The sequence below is a fragment of the Coturnix japonica genome, chromosome 2 (assembly GCF_001577835.2).
Source record: "Coturnix japonica isolate 7356 chromosome 2, Coturnix japonica 2.1, whole genome shotgun sequence".
Taxonomy (NCBI): domain Eukaryota; kingdom Metazoa; phylum Chordata; class Aves; order Galliformes; family Phasianidae; genus Coturnix; species Coturnix japonica.
The window spans coordinates 35,272,433-35,294,354 of NC_029517.1; the positions used below are offsets into that span (position 1 = coordinate 35,272,433).

At 34.9% G+C, this 21,922-nt stretch overlaps 1 protein-coding gene across 14 annotated transcripts in view; it reads right to left on the bottom strand.

Annotated features, from left to right (window-relative positions):
* Window positions 1-1,662: 1,662 nt before the first annotated feature.
* NEK10 (NIMA related kinase 10) overlaps window positions 1,663-21,922 on the bottom strand; it is a 78,216-nt gene continuing 57,956 nt past the window's right edge. For 3 of the 14 annotated variants that reach the window (XM_032442361.1, XM_015853949.2, XM_015853950.2), the window contains 8 exons: window positions 21,617-21,657; window positions 20,005-20,055; window positions 18,633-18,733; window positions 15,945-16,055; window positions 14,002-14,110; window positions 12,406-12,458; window positions 12,267-12,322; window positions 1,663-3,834 (listed from right to left, as the gene is read on the bottom strand). In XM_032442361.1, coding sequence (XP_032298252.1) covers window positions 3,783-3,834; window positions 12,267-12,322; window positions 12,406-12,458; window positions 14,002-14,110; window positions 15,945-16,055; window positions 18,633-18,733; window positions 20,005-20,055; window positions 21,617-21,657 — 574 coding nt within the window. In that variant the 3' untranslated portion in view covers window positions 1,663-3,782. Of the gene's footprint in view, window positions 3,835-12,266; window positions 12,323-12,405; window positions 12,459-14,001; window positions 14,111-15,944; window positions 16,056-18,632; window positions 18,749-20,004; window positions 20,056-21,616; window positions 21,658-21,922 lie in introns of those variants that run through there. The other 11 variants (XM_015853951.2, XM_015853952.2, XM_032442360.1 and 8 more) reach the window with 11 other exon arrangements.

Here is a 21,922-nt window from a genome sequence, read left to right on the forward strand (position 1 = left end):
ACTTTTGTTTTGTTTTGCTTTCAAACTAAAACAAAAGTTCCAGTATTAGTGATACATGAGTTAGAATTTAGTGACATGCATCCCATACATACTATTTCAAGGGCCTGGAAGAGTGATCTAGATGAATAAATATTCTCTGAACTGCTTGCTGTTCTTTCCAGGAAGCACTGCATCATAAATACAATGTACTAAGAAACTCTCATTTGCAATGTGTATACGGTTTAAATCTAATGATGCAAGCAGATATTTCCTTTTCACAAAATTATGCCTAGACGGCGGCATATCTGTATCTATCTGTAAATCCTTATTTATAAGAAAATGTCATAAGAGAATAGGAATTCACTGACTAGCCAAAATAGGCAGTATTCTTTGTATTTAACATCACTAAATTACTTTTATAATTCTTTGTGAATACTCATTTTTAAGAAATCTACTTTTCTAGTTTGGAAACAATCAAATGACTCATTTCAGAACTATTCAGAGTGATTTAATATCCGTATGTGTTCACTGAGCAACACTGACCCTTGATAGCATTGGTGGTATGCACAGTGATAAACAGGGTCAACAGAGATGCATTAAACCAACTGTCTACCATTTTAATGCAGCCATTTTCCTTATCATTACACCAATTTGCCTGAACTGATGGTTTTAAAATGAGTAACAGCACAAGATCAAAGAGTGCTAAATTACTGGAGGTTTGTGAGAAGCTGGGAGAAAGCATACTTGTCTCCAAGACTGTTCAGTACACCCACCTGAGACCATGATCAAGCCGATAAGAGGAAATCGTGTGGTTGAGTGACCAGAAAGAATTGACTCAGCTGATGTTTGCAGGTCAGGCTGACTTCTGGGGTTGCTTTGGAGAAAACAACCATCATGCAATCAATATGGGTGTCCAACAGCCTGCCATGTTGCTGGCATGTGACTGCTGCATGATCACTGTGAATCACCCAGTGTGGGGAACACGAGCTGTTGCCCTGACTAACCAGAGGTGCACAAAAGCAGAAGAGGATAAAAACCTGAAGAGGTCATTAGTAGAATGGGTACACCCTGCAGGAAACTTGCAGACAAGCAGGTCAAGATGTTGCTGACTGACCTGCAGCCCACTACAGACTAACACGACACCACTGGACCCGTGATAGTGACCCACTCACTAGAATTTCTCTCTTTACCATTTCTAATCTTCCCACCTTCCCAGCATTCCTTAACTGCTTAGAACTTGTAATAAACCAATCAGGCAACATTTGACCCTGCTTTTGTCTTAATCTCACTCTGGGTATATACACATATCAAACCATCTGCAATAACTGGAGTGAAACTACATTAGATAACCCAAAGAGCACAGAAATGTTGAATTAAAAAAAAAAATCAGCTCCTTTCTATGGTAGCCAGCATGACAATTCAGTTGCAACCACAGGAAAAAGTATATCCCAGTGAACTCCACTGAAGGAATAAAGATCAATGATTCCATGCTTTCTTTTGTCACAGCAGGTCCAGCTGTAAACATCACCAGTCCACATCCAATCTTGTAGCAACTTGGAAGAAGCTTCCTTTCTGCTGGCCACTATCTAGAAATCCATCTTTAACAGTTAAAAATGAACACAAATTTATTTCAAAGTTAACAGCATTCCAAATACATTAAGAGAAACAAAATAGGAGTCATTCTATTTCTAAAGAAAAAAATTTATTTCATGAAGTATGAATGAATGCTATACTACCACACATATCCTGACAAAAATTAAACAGTGCTAATACAAAACATGCTTGGAATAAGATCCAGAGTATTTCTAGTGAATTCATTACATTCTGACAGTTTAAAATTTTCAGACATTTTAATGGTAAGAGCATCGCTAGAAGTGCAACTTCTACAGCAAATAAAATTGTTTTGAAAACAGTAGCTGGGGTTATTTTATGTCTTGGTCAGGCAAAACATCCAGGTACTTTCTTATATTAAAATATGAATGACTTTGCCTTAGCTTTCTAAAGATATTTATAAAAACTGTGGAAATTATATCACGGCTATCTTCAGACTTGCCAGGCAGAAAATGACTGTTTTTGAAGATACAGAGAGTAAAAACATTCATTTTCATTTTGGCCTAGATAGAGCATACACAATCTTTAATTTTTTTGTCATTAAAACAGGTGTCATGTAGAAGTTACTGGCTAAAAGTACACTTAAAAGAATATAATTTAATGTCAGGGTCTGTATTAATTTAATGTCAAGGTCTGTATTCAGTAAGAGGTGGTGGTAAAGTAGTAGGCATGACCTGTTGTCACCATCAATCACTGCCCATTGTTAGGTGGCACTCTTCTTCAGACAGGCATAAGGAGATACACTTGTAAAAAACAATTACAATAAGATGTAGCAGTAGCTACAGGGAAAAAAGAAAGTAGGACATGCAATGATGGTAATTACTAAAATGGGAATATTTGACTGAAGACCAAACTGTTTTTTCTCCTTTACATTAACCATTCCACAAGGACTGCAGATGCTGTTTTTCTTCTTCAGAACACTTTTGTCTATATCTCCACCATAAAATATGTCATGACCAACCTTGCCTTTTTAATTTGATTTCTAAAGCAGCCGTTAATATATCTTTGCTACCACAACTACACTATTCGGTAAGTGGAAAGATAGCACCTGACAACTTTCTAACACATCATGTATATGAAAAGAGGGGCATTTTTCTCAGCTTCACAATTTGGAACATTGAAGTCACTCATTATAGGTGAAATAATGCTCTTGAATTGATAGGAAATTAATGCTAGTTTGCAAATTATGGTTACAAACAAACCTTTGGGCAGGGAGGACAGGGGACAATGACTCAGCCAGCCTGTAAAAGAACAGAGCATCCCTCTGTATTTAACTACTTACCAGTTGTTACATGTTGAATATAATGTTAATCACTTCCAACAGAGTTAGCAGAACTAAGTCACCAAGTGTCTTCTGGTGCTACTGCAGTGAGATATTTTTATCTCATTTAATGTATAGTAAATAAATGTTGAAATTTCAAAGTGCTTTAAGTACTTCAGCTTTGACTAGCAGCAAAGCATGTATTTAATGTAGTCTGTTAATAATTGAATGTATATATATTGTGTGTGTATATGACATTTTATATTCACAGATCTATATAAAATATGCCTAAAGACTGACACATAATAAACACAGTTGCAAACAGCAGTAAAAACAACATTTTTAAAAACAACAGTCAATTCAGGTGCTATGCCAGCTGCAAATGATTATGAACATGTCATACCAGCATTAGTATTTGCCACTATCCAATTGTAAGCAGAAAAGAATTCTAAATTTTAAAATCACACTGATGATGTTTAATTTGTTCTTTATTCTCATGCAGGGAGCCTACATATGTTTTCTGTCTGGTGGTATTAGAAAGCTTTTTTTCTTTCCATAGAAGACATAAATGGACATGAATAAGGCTACAGGCTTTGAACTAGAGTTCCAGAAAACCCGACTATGCAACAACTATTTTTAAAAAGTATATAAAAATAGGAGATATGTGCTTCTGGGAGTTGTGCTTTTCCAAGTTGTGTAAACCTGGAAGCATCTTTCCCAGTGTTCCTCGCAAAGTGCTTCTGCTGTAAACAAAGCTAAAGTCACAATTATAATCCTGAAAAATCATGAGGTTTCTTGAAGACATTCAATGTTGGAATCGCTTCAGTTTGTTGTTTAACAAGCAAAACTTTCCTCTTCAATACCAAAAGCATTAGCTGAAAGACAGGCAGTTTGTCTTCTCTGGAAACAGTTCAGAACCCTTTGATCAGAATTATGAATTTTCCTCTTTTGCTGGATAGCTCTTCGTTGGATAGTAAAAATACCTGGGGGGAAAAATATTGGTAGTTAGTATGTGTGGGAAAAATTCTCTGCTATTTACATTCACATGGTCTGGGATCAACCTTTGCCCTAACAGCAGAAAGCTACCATGCTGTGACTATAACACACAAGCCAAGAAACCTCAGAACTCTGTCCAAATGAATGCTTTTAGTTCAGAGTTTAGAACAGAGTTTAGTGCAGAAATCTCTGGATAAAATTATATCACTTATACTATACACAAGGAATTTGTTTGCCTAGTGATCCTCTGACTCAAGATTTATGGATTTGTCAGTACTGCACACAAATAGAATTAAAGTAGCATGGTGCAAAGGTCTCCCACAGCTAATCAATGAAGCCTGAGTGCAACACATTGCATTTGTGGGCCAACTTATGCTGCTGATGTAACGTCTTCAGAGAGTTCAGCACAATGGACAACTCATCAAAAGCCTTTAACTTCCTTTCCTTTTCCTTTCCCAACTCCTTTTTAGAATGCTGCCCAGAAAATTGGTACAGAAGGTGATGGAGATGCATTGCATATACTCTTGATTTTTATATTAATAAATAGATTCTAACAGATATGGGCAACTATCCTCCTATGCAGACAACACCAGATGATGATAACATAGAATCATAGAATCACCAGGGTTGGAGGAGATGACCTACACAATTTTCTGGCAGTATAAGAAAGGATATTGTGCATGTGAGTGCTCTAGCTGTTATAGGCATCCTTTTCATCTTAACATTTGAGCTTGCCTCCCTTTCTACATGTTTCTTTTCTAGGCCAATGATTTCTTCTACTTCTCCTTGCTGCAAACCATTCTCTGCACCTGGTCAGTACCAGCCACAGATTCTTCCTTCCACATAGCAGTATCTCTTCCAGGATTCCTACATTTTGCCTCCTGCTTATCTTGACTCCGTATTGGATTTATCTGCTGCTCATTTTCTAGTCTTGATCTCAACAGTTTCTACTTCTTTGCTCAGATGTTATCTTCCAATGATCAGATTGACTTTCTCTTCTGATGTCTAGACTCAATCTTACAGCATTTCTGTGATCAGTCAGAACAGTTCAGCACATACATACTGTGATTTTTTTCTCAAAATTACACTTGGTTACACTGGCACAAATGTCTAGAAGAACGGTGAATTTCTGACAAAAGAGGTACTTTTGTGGACAAACTTGAAATCTTTGTTAATAAAGAAAATGACATTGGATTTTTTTATTTTTATTTTTTTCATTTTTAATCATAAGCAAGAAGTGTGGGGCAAAGTTTTACATTTTTAATGTAAAGCCTTCATCCAGTGCTCTAAAGCTAAAATCTTTCAGTTCCTTCAGCAGCAGAGATATCTATAGCTATAAAACTCCATGGAAACGTGGAAAACTCAGGAGACAACAGTGGTTTTACAGATGCAAAATTCCAGAAAGACAAACAGCTTTTTAAATAGTTTTCACGTAATTAGTCTTAAGTAAAAGGTTTGAAATTGAATTTAAAAACTGGAGCTGATGCTTTGATGAGGTCTAAGAATAATCTTAAGGATTACCATGAAGATCTGACTCCCACTTATCTGTAAATGGAAATTCTACTAGCAAAAAGGCAGTCTTTAAGGGCAAATGATACAACTACAGTATTTAGTGGAACACTGACAGTTACTAACCCTACTGACATCCCAGAACTGCTTTGGTTGTATACTACACTGCTATATCAAAACAACTTGTGTAACAGCCTTCTCCTACCACTCCTCAAAGATATCTTCACGCTGTTAAAAAGTTTTTGTCTTTGTATGAATGTGACTTTTAAACACTGAGACCAGTCAAGTCTTCTGTTTGTCAGAAAGCTTCCAGATCATCCTACATTTAACTTTAGAAGAATACAAGCTAGTTGCTAAAACTCTTTTCATTTGCATCTTGCTGCAACATGGAAGAGTACTCCATTCTTCTCAGCTAAACTGCCCCAGCTCAACCATACCATCAAAGACTCAAGCAAGAAAAAAGAACAATTCCCCTTCACTTCAACTCAAAGCATGTAGTTTACAGACATTACAGAGTTCTAGCACAAGAATGACTCCAGCCTACAATGAGTTTTCTGAATCTCTGTGAGTAGGTAACTGCCTTCATATTTGATGTTGCTGAGCAGGCTTTATCTATGCTCTATACAAGAATTCTTCCAAGCAGATATCTCACAGACAAAAATAAATCAGTCCCGAGGTAAGTCTTTTCCTTAAGCTATAGAATGATCCACTGCAGAAGCAAGAGCAAACCCTTATTAAGTCAGACAAACAAGACTGTGATGACAGATGCATCTAGCAATAAGATGGAAGCTCACATATGTATGTCTGAGAGCTCAAAGTATATGATCTTTGCAAGAGATCACTGCCATCTGCCCAGTGTTGAAAACAGTCATTCCCACAATCTAAAGGCTGACAGATAGCTTTATAAACTTGCACTTTTTCTACAGACAATGTGGACTACAGGCATTGAGACCACTTGATTTGTGAATTCATCACTGAAAGGTATCAATGAGCCAGCACATAACAGTGATCCAAAATTCTACAGCAGTTGAGAAACTCCTTTGTTTTTTCAACAAAAAGACTAAAAGGCCCCTTTTCTCCCATCTTATTACTAAAGAGAATCTTCAACATATTGAGTGAAGTGAGATGTTCTGTATCAATGACAGTCCTACCATAGGCTCTATTTTAGTACTATAGGATCTACTATTTTGGTACTTAAACCAGATGGACACCTGGCTCACTCCTCTGTTCTGCCCAGCACAATCTCATAAATCACAACCAGGTTCTAAATCTAAGTTACTTGCACACAGAAGACCTGACACTATCCAACTCTAGTACCCTTGACGCTGACTGACTACTAGAACCATAAAGTTTCTGCTACAGTTCCTCTAGTGCTGGTTCACCAAAAATAGCCCAAAATAAAGACCTTAGACTGACTACCCAGGTGGGTAAATGTCTTTTTTTTTTAATAATATATTATCAGAAGAATGAAAATCTTCATGTGTCATTAGGAATTGACTATTCTTGAAGTGACAGAAACATTTCCAAAATTCTCTAAAGATCCAGTTAGCAGTAAACCTTCTCAGATTCAGCCATCTGATTGTGACATGTGCAACTGCTAATATCCTTGCATTTAAGGTATACGTTTTTTTCAGTTTATGAGTTAATGTGTCTTTAAAGCTTTACTGTACCATTATCACAAAGTCTTGGCATTTCTCTTGTATTTTCTCTTTTGAGCCTAGTCAATACTGGTTCAGCTGTAATTAGTCAATAACATTTATTTCTCTAGCAACTAAGAAGTTTATGTCTAGCAAGTTCTGTGTGCCTACTGCCATATGCAATGATAAACTCTATCTAGCAAGTGTCTTTAATTCATCTCTTGCCCACATGTTTCGTTGTCATTGGAACACTCTCTATTCACCACTGTGACAACAATTAATTACCACCTTATCCTAAGAGGTGGATGGAATTATGATTCCATGTTCTCATTCTGCTTCCTTTCCTAATTTTTGTAGAATCTGTGATTTGGTAAAGGTAGGCCAATACTGCCTCTCAGTGGAAGACGGCTTGCTTAAAAGATGTAGTCTTTGAGAACAGGCCTGCATTGCCAGGCAGACCTAAAAGGTATATATCAAGGACTCTTACAGATACAGATGTTAAATAAAAATAAAAAAAATAAAAAATAAAAATAAAAATAAATAAAATAAAAATACAATAAACTACACCACTGAGCTTTTGCTTTTTTACCTCACCAGGGAGAAGTGCAAGCCAACAGATTGCTGGTGCAACTCTAAGAAACATTACTGGTGAAAACAGTCTTACTTTTGGTTTATGAAACATAATAAGAATCAACATGGATAACCATTCAAAAGAAGAAAATGAAAGAAAATGCCACACAACATTAACAGAAAGTGAAATAAACAGTAACAGAAGGTGTTAAATCACCCAGACATTACAAAATCAAAAAATTCACTTTATATTTCAGCAGTGCTGGAGCCATATACTTTCATCTACGGGCTAGTTTGATCTGTACTAGAACATTAGAAAATATTAACTAAGCTAAATAAAAATTTGAATTCTCTAGTAATTATGAGTCACAATTAAACATATATTAATGCTGAAAAATAAATAGAGGACAGTGAGAATTTCAGCTAGAAAAAAAGTAATGCATTTTTATTTTCAGAAAACACACCCGTGGACCATAGCTGCAGTACAAAAGCAGATACTTCAAACAAGCAAAATTCAGAATTCCTGGGCTATATTATCCTTCTATAATACCTGGAGCTATTCTTTGAGTAGTTAAAAATGTATAGCTATCGTTAGAAGCAGATTTGACAGAGTTCATCATGAAACAGCTCTAATAACCACGAGTGGTTATTTCTCTAATTCTAAAACTTCAATTAAAATGCCAAAGGTTGCACTGAACAGTCATGAAATTATAACTGACAACATATTAATGCAGACGCTTAATTACGGAAACATTTTTCTTCTATTCTTGTTTTGCAGCTGTTTTTGTCTTACAAAATTAATGCTGAAATATTTTTCTCGTAGGTAGACTTCTTGCAACATATGAGCTGTATCTCTCAGTTAAGCCCAACCACTGTCTCAGACCACTGCTATTTTTATTTATTTATAGCAAATCTTCTTTTCATTCAATCAAGTTACTGCTTGGATTAAGTTTCTTATTGCAATTGATTAAAAATAGATTTTCCCATCAATTTGGGTATTACACATCTACTCTAATATAAAGGAACGTGCTGAAAGTTTGAAACTAGTATTCTTTTCATAGACACAAAAGGACTCGCAAACAAGGAACCTGATTCAGGTGCAGTATAATATTAAATCAAGATAGAAAATAAGAAAGAATGGCACAAAGGGCATGAATAGAATACTTTTGAAACATTACCTTTTTATACATGTTTGTGTAATTTCTGTACAAATAAGTAACATCATTGGAGTGCCAAGTAATTTCAGGACATGAGTGATAAATGGGCACAAGTTGATTATTCAAGATAGAGCTGATGGTCATTATCCTCAGCTGGGCATTAATTCCCATGAAATGACTGGTATTGAGATAGTAATTACTATTATAATGAAAATGGGGGGGAGGGAGGGAAGCATGACATTTTTCTTATGAACCTGACTCATTTTCTAAAGAATTCATGTTTCTTTCATCACTCAATCAAGTTGCCTGAATCCTTTTTAACTCTTTAGACAATTTATTAATCTTACTACAGTCTTCATGTCACTGACCCCAGCTGAAATTTGGTGTTCTTTCACATATTCCATGAATTCTGGGATCACAGCAAGGGACAACTATACTATGAAAGAAATATTATACATTTCCCCTTAGAAGAATGCACTAGTAAGAATATGTTTAGAATGTTTATTCTAAATTTTATAGTAAAATGTAAAAGCATGCTGTAGAATTCTTTGTTCCAAAGCACAATTCTTGTGTTTGAAACACTAACACTGTCAAATTAAATTGCTCAGAAATCGTGATAGAAATTGGTCCTAAAATGAGGAAACAAGCCTTAAAAAATTTACAAGTGAAGTCTGTGGTGTTCTGAACTGTCTTCTGAAGAATCTTGAGCCTTATCATAGAATTACAGAATGGTTTGGGTTGCAAAGGCCTTGAAGATCATCTAGTCCAATCTTCCTGCCACCAGACCAGGAGGCCAAAAGCCCCATCTCCAGCCTGGCCTTGAACCAGGGATGGGGCATCCATAGTGACTCTGGGCAACCTGCTTCAGAGACTTCCAGTCTCAAAGTGAAAAATTTCTTCATTATTTCTAATCTATATCTACTCTCTTTCAGTTTAAAATCATTACCACTATTTACCACTTGTCCTATTACTACATGCCTTTGCAAAAAGTCATTCTCCAGCTTTCTCGTAGGCCCCCTTTAAGTACTGGAAAGCCACAGTGTGTCTCCAGAGATGTTACAGGATAAGTTTTTTCCTCCTGGATCATTTAAATTCTTTGGAGAACTGAAGGCAAATCCTAACGACACACAACAGCTTGCCAAATAAATCTTTCAGTGCTCAACAGCTATTGAGACTGGAATGCTTGGTTACTTGGACAGAGTATGAGATGAAAAAAAAAATGTACTGAAAGCTCTTAATGGCATGGAGTAAAGAATATTTTAGAAAACATGATGAAATCTTGTGGAAAAAGAGAGAGATGTTCTTGACAGCCAGAGCCAAAGCATGGTGTGTCAGTTTTCTGAAAGAGGGAAAATTACTGATTTATTTGGGAGCAAGACATTAAATGAAACAAGATTAAAATAACAATGACAGGGGAACTAAATGTTATTATGCATCACAGCAGATAACAGGATTTGAGAGTATAGTGAAAAATCTAGAGAGTATATTGTAGCTGGTGACAGATCAACAATTGAATTGCAGTACAGATATTCTGCATCTACCAGCCAAAGCCAGAACATACTAGAGTGACCCATGTGCAATGGAGGACGTAAAGACTATACAACTCCATTTACACACAGATATTAACAACTCTGAACAAGAAACAAACCAAAACAAAAATACCAGATTAGAGAACATACTCCTAAATTTCTAAATAAATTTAATTTCATTGCTTACTGCTAGTCCAAAATCAGTTTGGGCTTTGCTACAAGTCTTGTGAACAAAATTTAAATCAGCATTGTCTGTGGATAAGACATTATCAGTACTACTGAAGAAGCTGCATGACCTGGGGGAAAAACAATGTGAAGAAGGATGCCGAGCATTCACCAGACTTCTTCCCCAGTCTTTACTGTATGTGTGGAAGTATATTTTCTGCTCATTTTCCATTGTAGGATAAACATGACATAAGGAAAAGAACCTATACTACCCTGTTAACCTGGGTGGCTATGAAGTATGATCTCATATGTTTCCTCTAAAATAAAACTTCAAAAAATGCACAAATACATCTTAAGATTCTAAAGAATAGCTACTCTGTGGGGAACTGCAACATAGCAAAAAAAAAAAAAAAAAAAAAAAAAAAAAAAAGCGGTCCTGAATAAATGCTGTCACCAGAAAAAAAACAAAATTAACTACTTCATTGCTGTTAGTCTCATGTGGCACTCCTGTATTACGCATGGAAAGTACTAGATTTTTTTCCTGTAAACCTTAAGTGTCTATTACATTTCCTTTAATAGGTATCTTATTTTTATAGCAGCTCATGTAAATACTCATGCCCATATTCAGTACAAACCTGCTTTGTTAGAGTAAATTGCAATAACATGCCTTTTGCCAGCCTGTAAATTAAATGCTTATTCAATGCATTTCTACATTTATAATAAGTCCTGCTGGATCTCAACCTGAAAAATGACCTGCTTTTTCATAAATCATATAATATTCCATATTTTTTCTACTGCTCCAAATAATTGGAGCATGTGATTGGCACAAAAATGTTCAGTATCTGAGAACACTTGGAAACAAATTCACTACACCTCATGGCTGCAAAAGTGATTTGTAAACATGACGCAAGCGCACTCTGATTGTTTAAAGACCAAATTATTATTTTATTTAGGGAGTTCTGAATCATGGTATTTCAGTACTTGCAGCTGGCAGCTGCAAGACATTTGTACACTGGAATTCCAATATAGTGAGTAGGCTATAAAAATATTCAGAGTAACATCTGAAACTTCTCAAGCTCGAGTCTATGAATAGTTTCACACTGAAAAAAATTAACAGAGGTAACAAAGAACTGAAAAATAATCACTGAAGAATCAGGAGCTGCAGATTCTTAAAACATCTTTGGATTTGGGGTAATTTTTAAATTATTGTTATTTAAAACAAACAAAACTAACTGCAGTATCGTGGGCATTAAAATGGAACAGCCTTGGTGGAAGCAGTGAACTTCTTTTTCTACTTAAGAATCCCAGCTTGTAGGTAATGAGAATAAGAAATGCTATGCATATGGACTGTATGGACATTTTTCAAGTACTCTATATTCTTGCATTCCTTGAAGGGTTCTTGCAGCAAAGACTTACCAACTATAGGACAAGGCATATGTCTTGTTTTGAAGACCTCCATTTTTTTCCACCCTTTACACTTCTCTGTGCTAGCAATCACATTTCCTGCTTTCTCTGTTTACTAAGCAGGCCAGCTACATCCTTTCAACGCCATAATGTCCCCTACTAAATATACATCTACTAAAATGAAACTTTTCTTCATCTAATGCTTTATATAGGAAAAACTTGATGAGATTGCTGTCAAACTTGTAGTACTATTGCCTGAGTGAAGAAAACTGATGCAGCTAAAATTAGATTAATTATGCCCATACCAGTTCTTCCTGTGTCCATCCATGTGTGACTATAGCGATGTATCACACTAAGCTTCAATTGAAATCATTTAAATAGGCAGATGATACATTTATGTCTAACACATCATAATTAAATATTTTTTAATTTGAATATTCAAACTCACCTGTTCGAAGAGAAATTGTAATAACCACTTTCCTCTAGAACCTCCTCAATTAAGGTCTACAAGTTAAAAGAAACTCATTTCAATAAATTACTTTAATTACAAGCCATAAAATACATTAATACATATCTATAAAGCTTACCTGTAATTGCTCATAAGTCATCCCTTCTGCTATGTCAGAAGTGCCAACAGTACCTTAAAGTAAGAGGCAAGTAATGTTATACTGCTGAAACTGGGGTTTATGTTATTTTAGTTTCTTAGCAATTCTTAATAACTTAGAATGACGCAATATGTTTCTTAATTTTGGTTATCAGCAATTTATTTCACTGACTATAACAACTCCTTGCAAAAGCAGAAGGGATCCTACAGTATGATGTGGACATTTGAGTCAGAAAATGTTTCCTCATTATGAAGGAGCCTCAACTGAAGGAAAATAGTGATTTTTAAAAAGTATTTAATGCAAAAGAACACAGCAACCTTGTTCTTTCCCACTTACAGTTTAAAGTGAGAAAGGCACATAGCCTGCAGCAAATTCTGACAAAAGTATTATTTACAGATTAAGAGATTCAAAAATTACCAATATTTGAATGTTTCATCAATTTGTGTTGTTATCTCTGGGGAAAAAGAAAAATACTTTACATTTTAAGTGACTGTTAGGAATTAATATCTTATTTAAATGTCACCTTTGACACCGAGTATTATTCTTAGTTTTTGCATTATGCCTAGAAATTGACAGTTTCAAGACAAAGGCCAGCAAAACCAAGGTTTCTAACCATTCTTTCTGGAATTATAGTTTTTAACCTTACTGCATTCTCTAGTCCATTCACAGCTATATGTTTTTCTGCATTTAGAAAAATGGAAATGGCACAAATTATGAAATGTGGCTGCTCATTTATCTTACGTTCCTTCAATACATAGAATCATAGATTCATAGAATAACAAGGTTGGAAAGGACCTGCAAGATAATCTAGTCCAGCCGTCCTCCCATAACCACTGCTACCACAACCCACTAAACAATATCTCACAGCTCTTCATCCAGACACCTCATCCTCTGCTCTGTTGAGGTATATGACAGAACACACCTCTGAACTAGAGACTGTAGTTCCTCAACATTATTGCTGCCAATTACAGGACTAAAATGGAGTTCATGATTTGTCACTGTGTATTTCTAGTCCAAATTATATTTGACTCTATTTATTTTCTAGAATACATGTATGCACTTCACACTATATAGGTACAGTATAGAATCATAGAACTGTTTGAGATTGAAGGGAGCCTTAAAGGTCATTTATTACAACTCCCCTGCAGTGAACAGGGACACCTACAGCTACATCAGGTTGCTCAGAGCCCCATCCAGTCTGACTTTGAAAGTCTCCAAGCAATAGAGACATTCCTTCCACCACCTCTCTGGGCAGCCTGTTCCAGTCTCTTACCATCCTTACTGTAAAAAACTTCTTCTTACATCCAATCTAAATCTCCCCACTTTTACTTTGAAACCATTTCCCTTTGTTCTGTCACAACAGATCCTGCTAAAGAATCTGTCCCCTTCTTTCTCAGAGCCTCCCTTTAGATACTGAAAGGCTGCTATCAGGTGCCCCCAAAGCTTTCTCTTTTCCAGACTGAACAGCTCCAGCTCTCCCAGCCTGTCCTTGCAGGGAAGGCATTCCATCCCTCAGACTTCTGTACTATATCTTTCATTAGAAAAATACATACCACTACAGAAGTTTTGTTGCTTTACCTTTTCTGTCTTCTGGAACTAACATATTGCCAGAGGATGAGAGAAATACCATATGCCAATCTGCTGTAAAAAAGTTGGTATCAATCAATTCAGGAGAACCTTGGAGCAGCTGGGAGAAGGGAAAAAAAAAAAAAAGAAAAAATAAAACCAAAAGACACCTGAAATCTCTCTTTCTGGGACTTCTGTAAAGCAGTCCTGCCCTCACTACATAAATCTCTGACTGGCACTCTGCCTTTCTCTGTTTTCCACACAATCAGAAGTCAAAGGAGATTTCAACACATTTTAGCTTTATGAAACATTAGTGAACACAAATGTTCTACTTTCTTCTCTCTAGAATCATCCAGTGAACACTGCAAGCTCCCAGTCTGCACGCTGTGTAAAGCACCAAGTTACCTCCCAACTATATCACTGTTATCCAGCGCAGATGCAATGGTGATTATGGTAAATTTCTCAAAATGTCCTTACATGTAAATACTTATTTGCTATTACTGACTCAAAATATGTGTCACTCTTTCACTCATGATTATCAATTTCCTATTATTCTTGTTTTGCTGTTTTCTGTTTTCTTTCAGACGGAAATGCCCAGAATTACATTCAGTATTTCTAACATCTTCAATTTACTACCATTCACTTTATAGGTACTGCATTTCTTTTTCCATGGTCATAAACACAGCATTTTTGAAGTTAACAGCTTTACAGTTGAAAGAATTTATAAAATTGAAAATTAGATTAAATTTTATAATAAACATTTTCTTTACATAGAATATTTTGGGGCACCCCTTCCTAACACCCACTCAGTAAACATTAATAAAAAAAATTTTCTTAGATTCGATGTTATGGTTAAAATACAAGAATAGGTTAATGTAAATGCAGGTTGATTTACAGAATAGCAAATATCCCTGAAATTGACAGATCAAAGAAGCATCTTTAATTATCTTTCAGATGCATAGTGTAAAACATTGTAAACATTACATAGCCACTTCCCATGGAAATTAAGCATTTCAGATTAACTATTTTAAAAGTAGTGAGCAGATTTAGTAATTGGGTCAAGAATGAGTCTGTTCCATAGCAAACTACGATTCCACAATTTGTTGCGAATAGGTGACAACCAGATTAGGTTAGATGGGTTATATTATGTCTCATATCTGAAAAGGAGGTTAAGCAATTACCCCTATCAGCAAATTCTCTATACACTAACTTAACTGATTTGTCATCAACTCAAAAATGAAATACCTTAGCTTCCATCTCCTGCAAAACACAGGAGCTGAGGATGTGGCTTTTGAAATCCTCTACTGAATACAGTCTTCTCTGGAGATTTTAAAAGAACTTATTCTGATGTTAGTCATTAGCTCTTTCCCGGTTGGAAAGTACTTACTACGCTATGGGAAAACATGAAGGCATGGTTCTTCAGTCACACAATTCTTATAAATCTGTAGCATTTTTAAATTGATGATAATACACTCATGCTGACACGCTACACCACAGTGGGACATTCAATATTTTGGACACAATGGATGATTTATGTGCTTTCTCAAAATTCGTAGTTTGAGAGGGAAGTCATGCCAAAATATCAATAATAGTAGCAATCTAATTATAAATGAAGAAGAGCTTACAAAAATTAAAAGCTTACAAAATATGTTTCAGCTTTTGCCATTAAAAAGTTCATTTTTTCTTCCTTTTCCCTTTCTGAACTCTGATGAGACAAATTTTGTTTTGCTGGGCCTCTCTTTTACAATATGTGTTCTGCTGATCAGAGACAAACTTGAAATCAATATATAGCAACTTCTTACTAAAGAGAGCTCCATATTTTCCAAATAAAGGATATGCTAAATTTCCTTTGAAAGAAAAAAATGCAATATTACACTGATATTCTTATGATATTAATATTGATAGCTTAATTTAAATAGAAGAAGAGACCACAGATAGTAATTATTGTACTGCACCTTTTTCATTTCTGATTTCAGATTACAAGGATTGCTCTGCTGACTGAAGAGGGACTTCTTGAATCTCTCAATGACTCTCCTTTTCAAGTTGCACTGCAGAGCTGGAGGAAGCTACACAACACAGAGAAACAGATGTTTTCTCCACCCAATTACACTTCCCATAAAGTTCACCTAATCAGCAATACCGTTATTGAGAAAGTAGCTACAGTGCAAGAAGAAACATTCATACTTAATAGCCTGGTGATAGGCAACAGTACAAAACCTGATTTAAATATACATTAAAATAATTTTCCTTTGTTCACCAACTCTGTTAGGCTTCACAGATTATATAACATAGTCCTTCTGGACTCAAAGGTAAGAGTCATTATATTAATTGTAGTATAATTAATTCTAGATTTGCTTCCTTGATCTTTGAGACGTCAACATCATTTTTGTGCTCCAACAACAATGCTGGAGCTTCAGCAGCTTCAGCTGTTGGTCACTGCAGTCAAGCTGATAGCCACATCCGTCACCAGTCCATTTGATCACTATTCCATTCTATGTGCTACTCTTTGGAGAAAATCTCCCATACTGTTTCTCCATAGTATATCTTAAAACAATAATTATCTGTCACCTAGTATGCACTTTATAATCACTGTCACTGATGTACATTCACATAGTGCCACTCCATCGAATTCAGGAAGTTACTGAATTACATAAGAAAGCTTTGGCTCTTGATGATTCACATTCAAAACACTGTTGCAGTGTAAATCACAAAGACTGTTTTCCTTCTGAAACAAACTACTGTTCTTAGATAGCTATAAATTTGGAACCGATACACTGGCCTCACAGGAGCCACTCCTAATTTCCTCTGGCAAACGAGGGACTCAGTTTAGATTCTAAAACTTCATCAGACAGCTGGCTGCATAGTTTTCTGTTGCAGATAAATATTATTGTCGTTTCAGGCCTATACATGAAGGAAAGAAAATGATGCAAAAGGAATGGCTGCAAGATACTCTAGTAGACTGCATACCACTGCAATGAACCATGTGCAGTTAATGTACCATGGCAGTGATGGGAGATTCTGAAGCAACAGTGGTAAAGAACAAGTTCAATGCATGAGAAAACCATCAATGCTCTAGGCAGTACTGTTCATTTTTAGCTTTTGTTTTAAGGAAATCAGATGTCAGATCAGTTAAAAAATAAAAAATAAAAAAGGCTGATGATTTACATTGTGCTTTTTTAAAAGCTTTCCCTCACTGTTTTTTCCAACGGATCAGTCTGACTCTTGTTCCCATAGAAACTGGGTTGGGAAGGCTGCTTTGATTGCCAAGAACTAACAGCAAAGAACTCTGCTTTGTAAAGTTCAGTTTCAAACTGTCAGCTGAAATATGTAATTGGGAGTTGTAGAAACAACTATGTATTATAAAAAATATTCTACCTTGTATCTGCAAGAATCCAAGCACTCAAAAAGCATATTGTGCACAGGAACAATTACAGGTTTGGATCCTGGTACCCCTACCTTCTAATTCTGAGACCAACTGATACTGCAAGGATCAAAGGTGTTATTACTGCCCCAGTGGCCAATCTAGGTAGAAAGAGAGCCATTGAGTTACTGTTAGTTCCCAGTTATGAGAACTGGCATTAGACACTAGAGAAAATCTTCTTCACTATAGAGGGTAACTTCATTAAAATGCATCTGGCACATACAGATAGTATAGTAATATAGTAATATAGCATATAAAGACTGAAATGCCTCATTTCAGTTTGCAGGAAATGGGATTACTATTGCAATAAGTTATGCCAAATCCATTTACTTTAAATTACCATTTTTTCTTTGTTATGATAATTTATTTCCTGTTATCTCTTTCAATAGATCTGACATTTTGAAGAAAATGCTCAAGACATGTCCAATGCATCTAATTTCAGTTATTCTATTATGTTTTAAACAAGTTTGGCTCAGCAATGTGAAATGCCCTGAGGTGATAAACATCACTTCCAAATAAAAACCATTCATTTTACAGAGCAAGAAGATGTTTATTTATGAACAGAATATTTTGCAAGTAACTGAATCAAGTAACAATCTTTCTGGCAAACGAAAGTCTTCTATCACATTTTTAGCTGAGAGTTTAATGCAGATTTATACCAACCCCATTTTTGCTTCAGAATCAGTGTGAAATAACTTTAACACTCTTTCATTATTAAACATTCAAACAGTTTTAAAGTAAGGCTGCAACTAAAAAAATATATGTTGACATAGTAAGATATTTAAAATTCAATATTAAGGATAGGATTTCTCACATAATATTTCTTTAGAAATTATTACCGCATATTGACAATAGAAATTATTACTTAGAAAATATTACTATAGAGGAAAGAATTTTATGTAATCTTCATGTTGGTGCACAGTATCATTACCTGAAATGTTCATATTGCTGACATGACAGAATGTTATAAAAATAAATCACTGTACAATTAATTTTTCTGAGGGGAACCAATGAATTTTTTTCATGACTCAATTATTGCCATCCTCCACACACTAATATTTGAGGTTAGTCTTTATTTAAGTGATGTATTTTTAAAACATCCTGCCATCTGCAAAAATGTCAAGTTCTGTTGTTTTTAACGAACAGCAACTAAATTAGCAGCACTTTGACAACAGCAAATAACTGAAATGGATAGAATGTCAGAAGCAACAGTAATGCATACTTGAGTGATGAAGATAATTTTGTGCAGCTGAATAAGAATCTGCTGAACGGGGTCACTGATCTGACGCACTTTCCTTTGTGATACAGCAATTCCTGCCGATGCTGTAGACGACAACACTAAAATCAGGACAGCTCATTTTACTGCCTTTACATATTAATAGTGAGCACTGTTTAAAACCTATAGATTTAAATATTGAGTTTGTATGCATGACTTGTTTTCGTAGTAGTGTTAGGAACAACAAGAACAAAATAGAGTAATCTGAAAACTTAAAAGATTAGATAATGGAATAAATAATGCACTTCAAGAGGAAATCCCTTCCTCTGATTCATTACACTAAAGTTTACTTTATCTCAGAGAAAGAAAAACAAACAAACAAACATTAACATACCTCACTAATGATAAAAGCTTTATTCATAAGGAAACCTAAAGATACTATAAACAGAATTTACTTTAACAAAATGATCCTTTCACAGAATAACACACTTATTTTGTTCTTTTATGTACTTCGATGTCATGAAATTAATTCCCCTTTCACTACTAAGAATACCAAGATTATATCTCATGTGGACAATTTGGAGATTACAATTTATTTTCAGATTGCCTTGTAGTGTTCTGCGTTGCTTTATCACAGCTACTTCTTGTTTCCAATGTCTAGCAGGTGCTTGTTTTTACAGAAAGATGCAGAAAATTTGCAAGAAGCACTGAATTTTCCGTGTCTTTTCAGTATTGCATCAGAAAATTAGCACTTTCTTTTCTTTGTCAGAAATTCCTCCCCATGAGATGTAACCCTACCTAAAAGGAGGAATAAGAATATGCTGATGGAGATTGCTGGCTTGTTTTAATGGCAACCAGAATGAAAATTCCACTGAGAGGAAGAAATACTAAAATTAATTAGCCCACCACTGAACTACTACCATTTCTTCCTGCTGAATTTCCTTCCCCATTATCCCCTATAAAAAGAGTCAGAAGAGAGACATTCACAGGTTGAAGTTTTTAGGGACTAACCCAGTCTGAGTTGAAGCCTGCCAGAAACAAAAGAAATATAAACAATGCAATTCTCCATGACACGGGAGCACTTCTGGTATGATTAAGAAGATAAGGACATAATTTCTATTGTCAGATTTCTGGTTGCAATCCCTTTTGGCAGATAGGTTGGGAGAGGCATTACAGTTCTACATGTTTTCTGGTCTCTTCTTAACCACCAAAGAGAGAAAGAGAGCATTTCCCTTCATCTCATTTTCAGCTATCTGCCAACTGTTTTACCAATAATAGATTAAATTCTAAAAGCACTAGCATGGTCTTGCCATTACAGCCTTGGAATCCTAAATTTTTGTTAGGACTCTGAAAAAAACTTATTTCCTCAACATGTTACCTTTTTCACTGGTTCCTATCCTGTGGTATTTGACTTCTTTGCCGCTATTGGCTTGTATAAAGAAATTTAAAATTAAATAATAATAATAATAATAAAGATATTTATATTTAAAAAAGCAAATAAATCAGTCCCCTTTCTTTTTTTCTTTTTTTTTTAAGATGCTTTTTTTGTCCTAAGAAAAATATGCTTAATATGAGAATAGAAATGACTGAGCGTAACATAACATGTATTTCTCTGACCTACAGTGGATAGATCTTTGTTCCTTTTTTAGTATGTCAACAAGAATAGGACTTACCAGTCCAAGTGGTAATAATTTCTATACTTAAAACACATATAATGTCTGTTTGTTTCAAAGCCAGCTAGAGACCTCAGTTTAGCTAAGAAATTCAGGAGTTTCCATAAAGTCATTTACTTTGGGCCATTCTACAGTAGTTGTACTGTTGTTTTTAAATAAAGAACTGCATTATTTGTGCAATGAAAAAATGTGCCTGTGAATAGGCTGGTCAGAACTTAATCAACACCTTTAAGAGCATAACAGTAACAAAACTTAAAGTACATTGGAAGATTCCAATAAATCAATACATTTATTTGAACTCTCATTTAGGAAGAAAGTAGATTTATTTAAAATATATCTAGATCCAAAAGTGAAGGCAACAAGTTAGACCTTATGTAAATTGTGTTGTTTTACTCAAGAAGGGAACATTACAGAAAAAAGATATCAAAATTGCTTAAATTACCCAAAGGACTAAAATCATTAGCAAAGGCTAATGTATTTTGTCTCTAGATCATTATAGCTCTGATGGATTATGGCTGGATAGTTGAAGTGCATGTCGTTTTTATAACAGCACTCGTCAGTAAACAGCACTGAAAAGTGCTAAAAATGGAGGACAAATTTTGATTTGTACTCTGCAATGAAAATTCCTAATGCAATTTCAATATCAAAAAGCTATGAAATAAAAGTTAGCATGCACATACAGTACTGTTTTTATGAAGATCAATATTCCAGCTACTCAAAATCATTTTATTTCTAGTATTTAATTCAGAAAATACCAAGTACTGCAAAGTCAGATCTTAGCAAATTACATTACATGAAGTTTCTTGGCATGAAAGAAAAGTATCATAAATGCAAGATTTGTTTCATCAATGATGATGGATAAATACATAATAAATAATAAATATTCCTTTCATAGATGAAATTCCAAAAGCATTTAGAAGAAGCAGAGCTAGGTTAACAAACATCAAAATGAAGTCACACCGATGTAGTACTGGGATTTACTTTTTTTAATTCCATAACAATTTTACAGAAAACATATTTTCATCTGAAATGTCTCTGCTTTTCTATCATTTTAAAACTGTCATATTGGACAACATCATAACTTTTCTTATTGTGAAGAACTATGAATGGAAAATTATAGGACAGCAACCTTGTTTCTAATCTTAGTTTACACCTCGTGCATAAGTAGAGGTGCTTTCAGGATGAGATCAAGTGGAAGTGAAGTTGAAGAAATAAAAGAGTAGATAATATAGGCAACAGAAAAAAAAATTAATTAATTTGGAAATTATTAAGTTTAATTTCAGTTAAAATTTTATTTTATTGCAAGCACAAAATTACCTGGTCGCAGTCTTGATCCTAGACCTTCAATACAGTCTCTACTATTAAAATAGAAAATAGTAAAATAAAAAAATGGAAAGAAAAGGTCTTTGCAGGGAGAATGAGAGTAGCCATACAATATTTTGTTTTGCTTCATTTATGTTTTGGAAGTAATGAGTAGGACTACAGAACTCCAAAAAATCAAGTTTGTAAAGAAGGTCTGCATGAACTCAAAGGGGTGCAATATTATTTGACAATATCAAATGCATAAACACAATTTTGTATTAAAAAAAAAAAAAAAAGAGCTGCAAAAAAAAAAAAAATCAA